The 14746-nt window shown below is 37.1% G+C and overlaps 1 protein-coding gene across 1 annotated transcript; it reads right to left on the bottom strand.

The window, feature by feature from the left end:
- Positions 1-589: 589 nt before the first annotated feature.
- LOC124400376 (synuclein, alpha interacting protein) lies at positions 590-9074 on the bottom strand. The gene is made up of 10 exons (XM_046872164.1): positions 8939-9074; positions 6947-7032; positions 6547-6610; positions 5101-5924; positions 4318-4497; positions 3324-3437; positions 3105-3230; positions 2544-2713; positions 2366-2452; positions 590-2265 (listed from the first exon to the last, which is right to left on the bottom strand). The coding sequence occupies exons 2-10, from the start codon at positions 7001-7003 to the stop codon at positions 1311-1313; spliced, it is 2577 nt and encodes an 858-aa protein (XP_046728120.1). The 5' UTR covers positions 7004-7032; positions 8939-9074; the 3' UTR covers positions 590-1310.
- Between the last annotated feature and the right edge of the window lie 5672 nt (positions 9075-14746).

Here is a 14746-nt window from a genome sequence, read left to right on the forward strand (position 1 = left end):
CAAAACAATGGACACAAAAATCTATATATGACTCCTCCTGTCAAATCAAGCAGTTGTCTCTTCCATTTTCATGCTACACAACAGGCTGTCGGCCCCGTGCCTAAACGTTCCCCTCACAGCCCCACACCATCACCAATTAAACTGCCTGCCTCTTCAAAGGTGCCGAACGACTCCCCTGGATATTGCCTCAAACTGCTGTCCAATGAACGAGGGCTAATTCATCAGCTTAACTTCACTTACAAAAACACAACCTCCCCAGGTATTGGTTTTTTTTTTTTTTATAAAAAATGAGATGCTTTCCTCACTGGAGGGGAACATAAAGCCAGTGATTTGTAGTGTATAGTTTGTGAATGAAAACAAGGCAGATCTGATATGCTTGTTCTACTTTACCCTAAAATAATGTCTCATCAAAGCATTTGACTCCCTATTTATTACCTAGTACATAACATTAGCCGGGATTAGCTAATGCCCAGACGTGTGTAAAGGAGAAATTCGATAACATTTTAAAATAAACTGTCAATTTGTCATATTTCAAAATTGTGAAGGCACTTGGTTAACAGTTAAATGCATTTATTTTTCATCTTAGGATTACATTAGTTGCAATAATGTTTTTTTTTTTTTCTTTTAAACGATATTTAAATTATAATTCATAAATATGTTTTAAAAGAAAAATGGTACAGACAAAACAATTACAAAAAAAACTTAAATTGTGATTGATCAAAATCAGGAAACCATTTCCAACAATGTAGCAGGTTTAACTTCCTGTATCTAATACTGTCCAGTCTGGAAAAGTGTCAACAATGGAATGCATGTTATGAGTGAAACGTAGTGGTCATAAATATTCATTCATTTCCTAACACTAAGACATAATAAAAAGTAATTAAACCATTTTTTATAGTTTGCATTGCAATAAGGTTTTAAAACACAACTGTGTTTAAAAAAAAAACAAAAACAAACAAACAAAACAAAAAAAAAAAAAACGCTTTTTATCCTCACTAACATTCGACTGTAAAATGAAATCATGATTGTACGAAATCACAGTGATGTTAAAAAATACTTGTAACAATTTCACATATCTATATAATATGGAGAATGCATGTGAAACTGTGTGTTATACATTATATACAGTGACCAGTGATTAAAAAAAAAAAGTGTTTGCTTTAGACTGCAAAAAAATTGCTTTTACGCAAGTGTTTTGGTTGGTCGTTCATGTTGCAAAACACTCAAGGTTTTTTTCACTTTGTCTTTTTTTTTTCTTTAAGAAAAATAGGGCTCTGTGGTGCTTTTTCAGCACCCTTGTCGAAAGGCACTTAAACAGCGCTGGTCTTGGTTTTGCATTTTGACAGACCCCCTGGACTGGCCTTAGCATCTGATTTTTTCCCAGAAGGGCTCTGTGCTGAATTTGAAAGCGAGTGCTTGCCGACAGATGAACCTTGAGCATTATTATTGTTGCCATTCTGATTTCCACTTAAAGATTCCATAATGGAGCGAAATGCGCCGAAGGGTCGTTTCCCTGATTCTGAAGTCTTTTCTTTACCAGAAGCTACTTTAACCTCCCCTGCTTGAGAAGACTTTTGAACAACTGGTGCTTCTTCAAAAGTCACTCTGAGTTTAAGATTTTGTGAGGTTTTCCTACGAGAGGATGGTGATTTAAGAGCACTCTTTGGACTTGTGACTTTTTGCCCGTTGTTAAATTCAGTCATTTCTCCTGAAAAGTCTGTTTTTGTTTCATGATCAAGATCACTGTCTGATGTTGGAGAAGGATTGTATCCATCCACGGACTTGGAAGTCCTGAGCGTGAATGAAAACTTGCGCTCAGCAGCTGAGGTATGCTTCTTATCAGGTATAGGAACCGGTTCCTCACTCTCTGCTATGGGAAGCTGGCTTGGCCTTTCTGGTCTGGAGGTGCCTGTGGACTGCTTAGACTCATCAGGGGGATACGAGTCTGTGTCTGATTCACTAAGGGAACGCTGCATGATCTGCCTAAGGCGGGCCAGTTTCAGCTCCCGCCTTTCCACCATACCTCGGAGAGGGCCAACTCCAGGCCCCATTCCTGAGTCTGTGCCACTGGCGCCCTCTACTGCCTCATCTTGGAATGCCTTCTCCCTGCTGCCCATTCTTTCAGCTATATCTTTACCCAGGATCTTACGCAGGACTGATGCAGAATCCACATGCTTCTGCCTCAGTACCCACTGCCCATCACCAGGGGTACCCTCTGCAGTAAGGGTCATCTCAGGCCAGGTCTCAGCTGGAGGAATAAGCAAACTAATAGAGAAATAATTAAGATGACCCTAGCACATGTAACACATATGATTATTACAATAACACAGAAGTGTTTTTATGCAGTAAGGAGATAAGAGCAAACCTGGGTGATTGTGGCCTTCCACTGGGGTCCTGGGACTGCAATAGCAGCTGCATTTGATTCTGGAGTGCTATTCTTGCTGTAGTCTGTCTGCAAAAGTATATAGTGTAAACAGTTGAGGAGCTTCTGATAATCTTGAAGTAAAAGTTTTATTAAAAATCTATTTTTGAAGCCTGCTTACTCATGGAGTTGCTTCGTGAGCTTGACCACCTGTGAAGCCAAAGACATGCAGGTCTCCACAACCACCAGGTAGCGTGCACAGGTGGTATGACCCTGTCGCTCAGCGCATTGAGATGGCCTCTCTCCTTGCTGGTTCATAACTGTGACATTTGAGCCATATTCCACCAGTGTCTTTGGAAAAGAAACAGTATTAAAGGCTAGAATTGAAATAATAACTGACTACTAGTGCATAGCACAGTATCTTTTATGAATTACACAAGTTAAGTTCAGTGGAATCCCATTTGTGCCGTTCTGTTCTGTTTTGTGGCTGCTCAAAAACTTCTGGTCTTTTTGATATTGTGCCTTATGTTTTTCCACACTCCCATTCTTCGCTGACTAATGAAAAGAAGCGGAAATTATTGTCCAGTCTACACAAACAGGAAAGCAAGAGGAAGGCCTGTGTCCTGTTTCCAATTTCTCCATCCCATAGAAAACATACTTTGCTAAACATTTTAGAAAAAGAAAAAAAAAAAGATCTGTGCTAACTGTGCATAAAAAACCCCCAAACAAACCAGACTTTTACCTGAAGGCAGCCAAGATGACCATACTGAGCAGCAACATGCACTGCGCTATTCCCATTCTGATCCACTTCATCCAGTGAGATCGCTTGTTCTTGCATAAATTGTAGTAGCCACAATAAGATTTTTTCCTAAAGCAAAATTTTAGTAAAATAAAAATGTTTAAGTTACTAATCTAGACAAATGAAGACTGAATTGAACTTATTTATGTATGTAGTCTTTACCTGACCGTATTGTGCTGCATAGTGGATAAGACTTGGGTGGTCCCGTGTGCAACTAAGCTCAGCAATGGCCTCCGTCTCACTCACCATCCAACGTACACACTCCAGGTGACCATTCTATTGAGAAACAAACAAAAAAAAAACACCACCACATGTATTTTTATTTCTGAATCCAAATAAAACATTGTAAAATATTTAACAAAAGAAGCACAACATATACAGCGGTCAGGTATAAAATGAAGACATTGTAACGTTATGACCGGTGAGTAAATAACACTGATTTTCTATTCATCATGGCACCTGTTAGTGGGTGGGATAAATCAGGCAGCAAGTGAATATTGTGTCCTCAAAGCAGGAAAAATGTGCAAGTGTAAGAGCCAAATTGTGATGTCTAGACGATCTCAAAATCTACAGCTCTTGTTAGATGTTCTGTCTCCAGTGGTCAATATCTATCAAAAGTCGTCCAATGAAGGAACAGTGGTGAAACGTGGACAGGGTCATGGGCGGCCAATGTCTAAGGCACTGGTTCCGAACTCAGGGGGTCACGAACCCCCACTAATTTATTTTATTTATAAAACCGCTATAAATAATTATTGTTGTGTTTAAAAAGTTTTTGCTGTGTTTTAACTGATGTATGTTTTTAGAATACAAAACACAAAAAAATACAATAATTGATTAATTCTCTGATCAAATTATATTCATGTTGATAGATTTTAATTTGCTTCTGTTGTTTGTTCATCAGTTAAATAGCAGAGCCTGGAAAGAAAAGTCTGTCCTTGTGCACATTTGCATGTTGTTACAAGTTTTTGAGGTAATAAGTTACTGCTGTTATTTGTTTATCTGATTTAGGGAATAAATGTGAACCTTAAGTTAGGTCCACTGGTCTAAAGGGCAGATTTAAGAAAACACAATTAAGCTCACAGACACTCATTTAACATGTTTTTAATTAAATAGTTTACCCTAAAAAAACACTAATAATGTAAGCCACTGATCTCACCTTGACTCCTAAACCAGCAGGAGTGAGCTGCTGGTTGTTGCGTTCATTGAGACAGTCCTCTCCCATGAGGGAAGTCAGGTGCTGCAGGCAGTCTGCATGTCCATGTGCAGCAGAGATATGAAGAAGGTTGTTTTTGTCCTCATCTCGAATGAGTTCCAAGTTCTCTGTCGCAAAATGAGGCTGAGGAGGCAAAAAGATGATCAGATTTATCATTTCTTATAACAAATGAATAAATCAACTAGTGCAGGGCGATTTTTCACGATTCGTTCAAATTCATATTTTTGTGCAATTTTAAAAAAAGTTCTAATTAATTTGATAGGTTTATGTATACACCATATGTATTGTGCATTTAGATTTGGAAAATGCCAAGGAAAACAGGCGATGCTTCACAGAGGACTTCCAGACATTTGGAATTGGTACAGGTTTAACAAGTCAGTCAAGTTCATGCAAAATTGTCCTAAGCGATCCTGGTCCTGGTATATCTTTTTGGCCTCGACACAGTTGAAAAAAATATTGGAAAATGGATGCCTCCATGTTCATTGCTAGTAACAAGCTGATGTATATTTTCTATTTCAAACATCCAACTGTGTAGACAGTGTTATAAATTTAGCAAACAAATATGTCTATTTTAATTTATTTAAAACATCCAAAAAATACTTGTGTATACACTAGAACTCGTGCACCAATAACAACAATAATAAACAAGTTTTATATATAATTTTTTTTGTAATATGACAATCATAAAATCAGCATTTCAACCTTATTAGAGGACTCAATACTCACCAAGAGTGATATCTGGCCCTCCCGGACAATGTTGATTATATTATGAGACTTTTTGGTTTCTTCATCACATTCTCCAAATGTTTTTGGACAGCTCCAAGGATTGCTGTTGTCTAGCCTTCCAACTGAACCTCCCTGAATATGAAACAAAGGCTGACTGACAGAAGGGTCTGAGCCAGTCTTGTGGGTTGGTGTATCTGGAAAAGGTCTGCCTGATAATAGCTTGTCTGCTTCGGCTTTAGATCGGTGCAGGGAGCCTGGTGAATGGTCATATCCAGCTGTTTGTGCCCTGAGATAGTCTGGATCCATAGACTTTGACTTTCTCATGTCTGACCAGTTAACAGGTGGGAGTACACAAAATTGTGTACCACCGCTCAGGTTGTCAGCATGAGTGAGAGATGACGCCTTGAGGCCTACACATCTATCATTGGCACTACTCCCTGAGGTCCGCTTCTCTGAGGCTGCTCTGGGCAGGGTGGACACTTGTTGGCTGGATTTAATGTAAGGCACATCTAATATCTCATCCATGTCTAAGTCATAATGCTCCAGTTCCCCAAAAAGTGCTCCATTACCAATACTCTTGCACTTGAGTGCCTGAATATCACATGAACTCACACTTGCTTGGAGCCCTTTGGGGGAACTGTTTCGCTCTACATTTTGCCCAGGACTTTTACTGTCAGCCTCAGTGTCCAAAACCTCTGGTTGATGCTTAAGTGGTGAGACCCTTTTAACAGGTCTGAATTTGCTGTACACATCAGCAATTCCAGTGGGTTTGATTCCACTTCCACTAAGTGAGGAAGCACTTCGACTCCAGTTGATGCCAGGAGCTGAAAGAGTTCAATGAATGTCTAGTCACTCAAGTGTGAATTTATATATATATAATGCAAAAACTACATATACATGTTTTTTTTAAATTAGATATACTTCCTGTGCTTCAAATTTACACCAATAACGTCTTTCGACATTGTACTTATTAATAGGAAAGTATATTTTTATAATTTAGAATAATTTTATATACATTTTTCATGACACTATTGTAAAACAATTGTTTTCAATTCCCAATTTCAATTCAATTTACAACATTTACTCCATAACAGTGTGGTGATTAACTAGGTCATTATATTCTGGCTATGTGTTTTGAATTGTTGAAAAATCCATGAATTCTTCCCCAAAATGTCCCAGCAACCTCACATTCTTGTGCTTTGTGATGGCATGTAATGTCCAAGTACTATTTCGGAGAAGCAGACCTATATCATGGAATGTTTATGGTCTTTGCTATTGTTCTAGTTGAGTGCTCCTTCACCTTCACGTTGATGTCTGTAATCTTCTCCCCTAAGAAACCTCTTTATCGGAGAACAATTTCTGTAGTGGATATATCTAGAACGTGGCTCCTTTTTGTGGAAATTGTACCTGGCATAGGTTATAATCATAATATAACTATAGACATACCTTGTCTCTCTTCTGCTTGTCCATCATTTCTCCGACAAAGTTCTGGAATGCTCTTTGACGTGTACTACAAAAGAGACCACGGTTGTTAGCAATTTGTGCAAAAATATTACATACTACATGTTTCACTAACCAAAGCAATGTTGTGCAGAATCCTGTGAATAACAACCCCCTTCAGCCTTTCATCTTTCTTTAAAATTAGCAAAAATAAAAACAAGTGCATGTGTAATGTGAGTTTTAATGCATCATGTTTTCCTAACTCATACAACAAACCCATCTTTAATGATCACCGGCCCTTTTACTAATATTAGGTGAAGTTGCCCTGTAGAGAATTATTATACATTACTCCCGATCAATTCAATAAACTGCACAACATCCTGACTATCACAGGTTATTTACTTACAGATAAATCATCAGTGAAATCAATCTCATCTAGGTCCAAATATTCAGGAGCATCCATTTTCTGTCAGCATTATGTCTCAGGTAGCCCTAAAAGAAAAAATAAACAAAAACTACATAAACAGAGTGACCTCTTACAGAACACACATTTTATTAAGGAGACAGTAACAGATGGACATAACTCAGATATGTTTGCATACATATGAGTAGACATGAGTCAACACATAATGCACAAAAAAAATGAAACACACTTTTGTTTCTGACTGACTGATCTGAACACTGCTGATTGGAGTGCATGTCATCTAGTTCAAGATTGAACCTAACTGGTCAGGTTCATATATTTGGACACTAACAAATTTATTTATTTATTTATTTTCGCTGCTTAAAACAACTACTACATTGGAGTTGAATAGTGCAGGTGTGGACATTACAGCATTTTTTATAGTCTTGCACCCTCACCTTTAAAACAGACCAAAACTAAAACTGACATTAAATCATAATTTAATTTTTAATAAATTGTTTGTAAATTCTGTATGAAAGTCTCAATTCTGTAACCCTAAGACATAACGACAGGTTATGTTGATGTCAGGTCTGCAGCGGTCTACAGTTCCTGTTTGTTCAACGAGTGAACAATCCTCTTCTTTGCCTTTAAAAAAAACAAACAACAACAACATTGGGTTGCATTCAAAGGTGTGGGTCATTGTACAGCCCATTTGGTGTCTCTGAGCAGATAATTCAGCTCTGTATTCCTCAGAATCCATCCTTCTGCTTGTATTAGCAGTCCTGTCATCAATATATATGAATAACAGCTCCATTCATGCCATACACAATTCTTTCCTTCAAGCTGCACTTCAGCCAGAAATCTTGTTACGGGACTGTTTTTTTAGTTGTTTTTGGCAAACTCTAATCAGCTCTTCCTGTTGTAGAGGATTATGAATGGTTCATGTGGATCGTGTGGTAAACCCTCAGTGTTTACTCAGGTGAAGCCTCCTCTTGATTGCTGATTTGATTTTTACAGATACACCGACCTTCTGGCCAGTGTTTCCGATCAAGTCAATTGTTTTCTGGCATGTGCAGCATTCTTCTCTTCCTGAGTTCACCAGGGGTTTCTTTCTTTCTTTTAAACAAATGTCCCAAATAGTATTGATAAAACTATCATTCGGTCACACATAGGTGTTGCTCGCTCTCATAACTTTGATTTACAGGTATAATCAAGGCTCGTCTCAATGAAAATCACAGTTCTATGACTTCATATTGGGATTTGAAATGCAGATGCCACATTTAACTCCTTACTACTTTATTACTGGTAGATGAAATATTAAAGTCACATTTGGCAAGTAAAAAAAACTGGAACGCAGTCTTAATATACATAAAGGTTTTGTGCTATTTTGACCTATAAGGTTTATTGCTCAGGAGACCGGTCCTGTGTGCACTAGTTTATAGATGGAAGCGTATTTTGGTGCAATACGACCAATAGGCCATGGAGAAGCATGTAGATGATACCTACACACATGCTCTGAGGATAATAATGGATTTATGGGCTATCCGGACATGTTGTTTTTGGTCTTTGTGGCTGAAAGTGACCGGCCGTATGAGGGTCTTTTTGCGGTGAATTAGCGCCGAAGTCTCCTAGCCGCGCTAGCTAGCGGTGTCTCCGTGTGTGAGGCCAATTTATTACAAAACAAAGTTAAGGAGGACAAACGCGTCCGTGCAGGGACTCGTTACACTAAAAGGCATTGTGTCTATAAGTTAATGTCCCCACTCTCCCGATAATCGTTTGAACTTCACCGATAAAAAAAAAAAAAACACCCGTCTGTCCCCGTGAGAAGCTGCTGCGCCTATTGTTTGAGGGGAATGATTAGCTTAGCGAGTTAGCTTAGCGGAGGGCTGGTCCACCACTGTATAACACGGTTGGTAGAGCTTTCTCTCGTGTTCACCGACACTGGGATACCTTCACCTTTGGATCCTCGTATAAGAATCCGACAGACAGAAATACCTTGTAGACCGAAGCTGTGTTTTTCCTCCGTCTTCCAGCTGTTCCTTCTGATTCACTTCACAAGCCGCACAAGAATTTGACATGGGTTGACTCCAGAATTGTTCCCGCTTGTTAAGTTAGTGCACTATCTAGGGTGTAGAAGCCATTATGTCCAGTCCTATGTAGGGCTCCACTACAGGGAGTGTGGGGTTATTTTGATTCCGGTCACACAGAACAGGAGGCGCACCGTTGATCCTGGTTATTCCAAGGAAAGCGGTTTTTACTTGAAGGACACCGTTACAGGGCCACATCACAACACGGAACTATTCAGCTCTTAAATGAATAAACACCAGAGTGACTCTCATAGTTTGACTTTCTAAAACATTTAATAAACGAACAAACTAAACAACCAAAACAATTTTTTTTAAGAAAATGTATATTTTCTTTTCTAATCATATAAAATATCTGTGAACGGTTTTTCATACTGATCTTACGGACTATAACAGCTCATCAAAATAAATGCCTATAAGTATAGTTATATTTGAAAAATGTAATTAAGCACAATTTTTGCAGTGACCCAAAGCATGCAATGTATATAAATATATAACGTTTGTATTTATTACAAATAATTGCTTAATTTACACGTTTATTCATAATGCAGAATTTACTAGGTAAATCAAGGTTAATCAGCATTTAAGTATTTATAATGTAAATTGTTAACAAATTATAAAAGCAAAACCTATGTGAAAGGCAGGTTTACAATACTGCACCCTAGTGGATGACGTAGAGAGCGCAGCTTTCGAAAAAAATATTTAGGGTTTATACACACAGCACTGTACATTTAAATGAAGGCGAGCTGATGAAGTGTGATCCTGTGGTCGATGTTCAGCTTTGTAACCCTTGTACATTTATAATTACATATAAATGGTGATTATAATGGTGAAATTAAGCTTAATATCAGGCAAATATAGTGAGTATAGGCACTTGTTTGGATCTAATTATGTGCAGTGGTGAAAGGGTGGATCTGATCCGGTGGATCTAATAGTGAAAGGGTGGATCTGATCCTTTAAGTGACTTCAGTTTATTCATCAGTTACGTCAGTGTATTGCTGAATGTCCAAATGTGGCATAGAGTATGCTTTTGGGGATCATGCATGGAGACTCATAACTTTTTCTGGAACAATTTAAGCCGGTCCAGAAGCTGGTTTAGTTGAGTCAGCTTTTGTAGACATTGGGAAAGAGTCTAATGACTCAGCATGTGTGATTCTTTAGTGGAGATTGCCCCGAAGGCCCTTCCAGATCGTATGAGCTTTCGTCTCGCAGCGATAGGATTTTTCGGATTAAGCCAGGGTCAGTCAGTTAGACTCAAAAACATGACTCTGTATATGATAATAAGAGGTCCATGTGGATGGAAATCCAATGATTAACTTACAAATGTTTGGGATTGTCTGGGATCTATACTGATAAATAAAGAGATGGGTCAGTGTCCCTGCCTCTCCACATCCAGGGCTGTTGATTGGCTATTGTTTAAAGGAACGTCCTGGTGTGTAATTTGAGTTACACCCTGCCAGATGGCACATTGGAGACATGTACATAAAATGTCTAGATCATGAAAGTGTAGTCTTGTGCATTCGAAGAACTAACACCAAACTTTAAAGCTAAATTTTGCGAAGCATATGACACCAAAAATGGTCTGTAAGGTCCTTGAGCCTTTGAGAAGAACTAAACAATTACACATGTCGCACTCAACTGAGCATCACACCAATAACACAATAATTTAAAAGAAATTATGAATGTCGATCAATTTTGTGGGTTTTTTTTTTTTATATTACAAAATAGGTTTGGATTATTATCTGTCCCAATTTCTTGGCTCAGGTCCAATCAAAGCTGAATGGCCTGGTGTCTTGATTGTTGTTGCCATTGTGGTTGTTGCTCTTTCATTGTATTGTTCATGTCTGTTTAGAAAAGGTCATGCATTAGGTACATTTTTGCACAGTGCAATTTTCTCTGTTCCCATCTTACACTTAGGTGTCCCCTAAACATCACAGATGAATGCTAGCCACCCCATTGTGTAAAGATATTATTGCTATGACCAATTCACTATGTGCACTACCAGCTTCGGCTAAGGATGCTAGGATTGTTAACCACAGCTGCAAAAGCAGTCCTCTTGGGTCTGTACTATTAAGCACAATTCTAAAGTGGGTCACAGACCAAGAGATGTTCTCATCTCAGTAAGAGCATTACAAACTCCCCGGTAGAGCTCGAAAGTCCACTGATGTGAATCTGTGCAAACTGGCTTATTGTCTTCTGTACACATTTCTGTGTTCACATTTCACAGAATTTACAGTACTCAGACAATAAAGACCTGCTTGTTGCCCACGAGGCTCTAGTTTCTATTACATCTCCGACAAGTGCCTGGCTTAATCCATGACAAGATCTGTCCAAAATGGGGAAAAAAAAAAAAGATTTGCCATCATTGGCCAATTTGTGAATTCGGCCCTTCACAATTACAGGCACTGCAAATCAGCAGTTTAATCTTCAGTGCTAAATACAACAGTAGTTCAACAATAGTTCCCGTATTTGCTCGGTTGATTCTTCAAAAATGTGTACCATATTATCTGGATCCAGTTATAGCTTTCTAACATGCACAGTCTATATTCAAGTCATATGTGGCAGCCATTGCAGCACATTTTAGAAACTTGGATGGTGCATTGCTGTTTGCCTTCAAGTTCAACGCTTGATCTCACTCTTGTAATGGATTTCCTTACAGAGCCTCTTTTATAATGCAGGATGCTGAACTGGAATGAGTCCTCGAAATGCTATTTAAAGGAAACACTTCAGCAAAGCACAGAACTTCATGCCTTGACTTATGTAAGTTAATAGCCAAAGAAGTACATAGTGGCCTTGAAGTCTACTGTATATTGAAAACCTGGGTTATAACCTCATTTTTGTTAATCATGTTAATGATTAGTACAAATCTTTCATTAATATTTGGACTGGTATCAGTGCTGCCATCATCACTTCAACTGTTAGTGATGTTATCCTATTTGGATAAAGACTGGCCCATTGTGTGGACATTATCACCTTGGCTTGCAGACCTCCTTATGGCCATTATTTATGATGCATAGTGCATCACGAAAAGAAAAATGTTGGTGGATTTTTAGATGTAAATTATTTTCTTTGTGTTAAAAAACAATTACAACTACCCAGAGCTATTCTAACAAATGCTCAAGTATACTTTGACAAACTACAGGAAAGCTAAGGAATCAGCTTTACTGATGTCACTTGTTATCATTGAAGAATTCGAAAAATAGAACTTCTTGGTAAAAACTCAACTTGTCGTGTTTGAAGGAGAAAGAATGCTGAGTTGCATTCAAAGGACACCATACCTACTGTGAAGCATGGGGGTGGAAACATCATGCTTTGGGGCTGTTTTCTGCAAAGGGACCAGGACGACTGATCCGTGTAAAGGAAAGAATGAATGGGGCCATGTATCGTGAGATTTTGAGTGAAAACCTCCTTCCATCAGCAAGGGCATTGAAGATGAAACGTAGCTGGTTCTTTCAGAATGACAATGATCCCAAACACACCGCCCGGGCAACGAAGGCGTGGCCTTGTAAGAAGCATTTCAAGGTCCTGGAGTGGCCTAGCCAGTCTCCAGATCTCAACCCTATAGAAATTGTCATTGCCAACAAAGGGTATATAACAAAGTATTGAGATGAACTTTTGGTATTGACCAAATACTTATTTTCCACCATAATTTGCAAATAAATTCTTTAAAATTCAGACAATGTGGTATACTGGATTTTTTTTTCTCATTTTGTCTCTCATAGTTGAAGTGTACCTATGATTAAATGACTAAAATTACAGGCCTCTCTCATCTTTTTAAGTGGGAGAACTTGCACAATTGGTGGCTGACTAAATATGTTTTTGCCCCACTGTACTATTCAGTTATTCCAATGCTTAAAATTCTACAAATATTTAATTATGATATATTTGTTAAAACCAGTAATATCAACAGTGAAGTGGAGATTTTTATACTTCTGTTTTGTTAAACATCCCACAGATTCTTGACTGGTTTGAGAATTTATAGGCCACATTAACACCTTGAACTCATTGTTATTTTCCTCAAAACATTCATATACATTTTTTTCAGTGTGCCAAAAAACATTATCCTACTGAAAACGGTCTGCTTGGTCTGCACCAATGTATAGGTATAGGTTACATGAGAAAATAATATCCAATTAAATTCCAGGACCTGTGGTTTTCTAGAAGAACATTGCCCTGGGCAACACAGTGCTTTCTTGGCTGCTTTTCCCACATGCATCACTGTTCTTTTTGCACCAATGACATGCTGTTTTTGTGTTACTCAGATTCTTATATTTTTTTTATTATTTATTTTTCATGCTTCTAATACATCAACTTCAAGAACTTCTGTTCTGTTATATATTACCCCTTGACAGGCAATTATTAAACTTTGCTTGTCAGGTATGGTTGATTGGTGTATAATTCAAATACTTTGGTCAGCTTCTAAACTATACATCACCACCTCTCTACAGACAAAATAGCTTCCTAAGCAATAATGATTTTAAAGATTGTACAATGTCAACTTTTGGCATAAAGTTTGAAGCATAAAAAGAATCTTGCACCAACCTCTTAGTGTAAATGCTTATAGTTACACCATGACCTTTTTATTTTCACTTTAACGTTGCATATAAAGCAGATAACATTGAATGCATGCAAGAAGATAGAAGGAAGATTAAATTAATATAAATATACATATATCTCAGTGTCTACAAGACAGATAAGCAAGAAAGATATGCTATTACTGCTGTATGCTTATTACTACTGAAAAATAATAAAGATAAATATGTACAATTGGATGCTACATAATTGATATAGCTATATGTGTCGGGTGCTATTGTGTCAAATGGCAAGGCATATAGAAATAAACCTAAACTTTTTTTTATTTACTATTATGTAATAAGATCTGATCCAAGTTCTGGGCATAAATCTAACTGCTATGATTGGATATTAATATAATCTGTTGACTGCCTTTGTGAAATATGCAGTGATAATTTTTTTTTTTATATTTAGAAACATGAAATGTATTTAAAAAAAGCCCTGTGAAGCCTATCATTTACACAATACAATTATCGACACTATTGAATTAAAGCATTGAAGCATTTGCATTAACCCCATAGTGAACATACATATTAAATTACAATTTAATTTAAGTCCAAAACAAAGGAAACCATGTTAAAGTAATTATCTGCATTATAAATTTGCTTAATATGACAACATTCAGATTTAATATTAGATTTTAATTTAGTTCATTCAAATTCAAATTTGCATTAAAAAAGTCATAACCCATGTAGTTTCTCTGCAAAACACCAGCGAATAAATAGTTACTAAATAGATATTTTAAATCTAATCAAATATAATTTAAATAACTAGTAACATATCCCTAAAATCTCAAAAGATAATAATGGTGATATACATACATACTTGATTACATAATGCAATAATAAAAAATCAATGATGAATTACAATTTCGTTATTGTACTAATATTGTAATTATGGTTATTAGCTATTATTTAAAATACTATATTACAAAAAAAAGCTATGTGACATTTGACAGCATAATTTGTTGTGATATATAGCACAGTATCACAAATAAGATGTTTCCGCATTATAAACTTTTTTGTGCAACAAAAAAAATAATATCATAGGACCTTAGGTCAAAGAAAAATCTATTCTTACTGAATTCTTTATTTTTCTTACAGATTCACTATAATGTTATTTGAATTTTCTTATTTTATGTCATTTT

Source organism: Silurus meridionalis, chromosome 17, assembly GCF_014805685.1.
Source record: "Silurus meridionalis isolate SWU-2019-XX chromosome 17, ASM1480568v1, whole genome shotgun sequence".
NCBI classification, from domain to species: Eukaryota; Metazoa; Chordata; class Actinopteri; order Siluriformes; family Siluridae; genus Silurus; species Silurus meridionalis.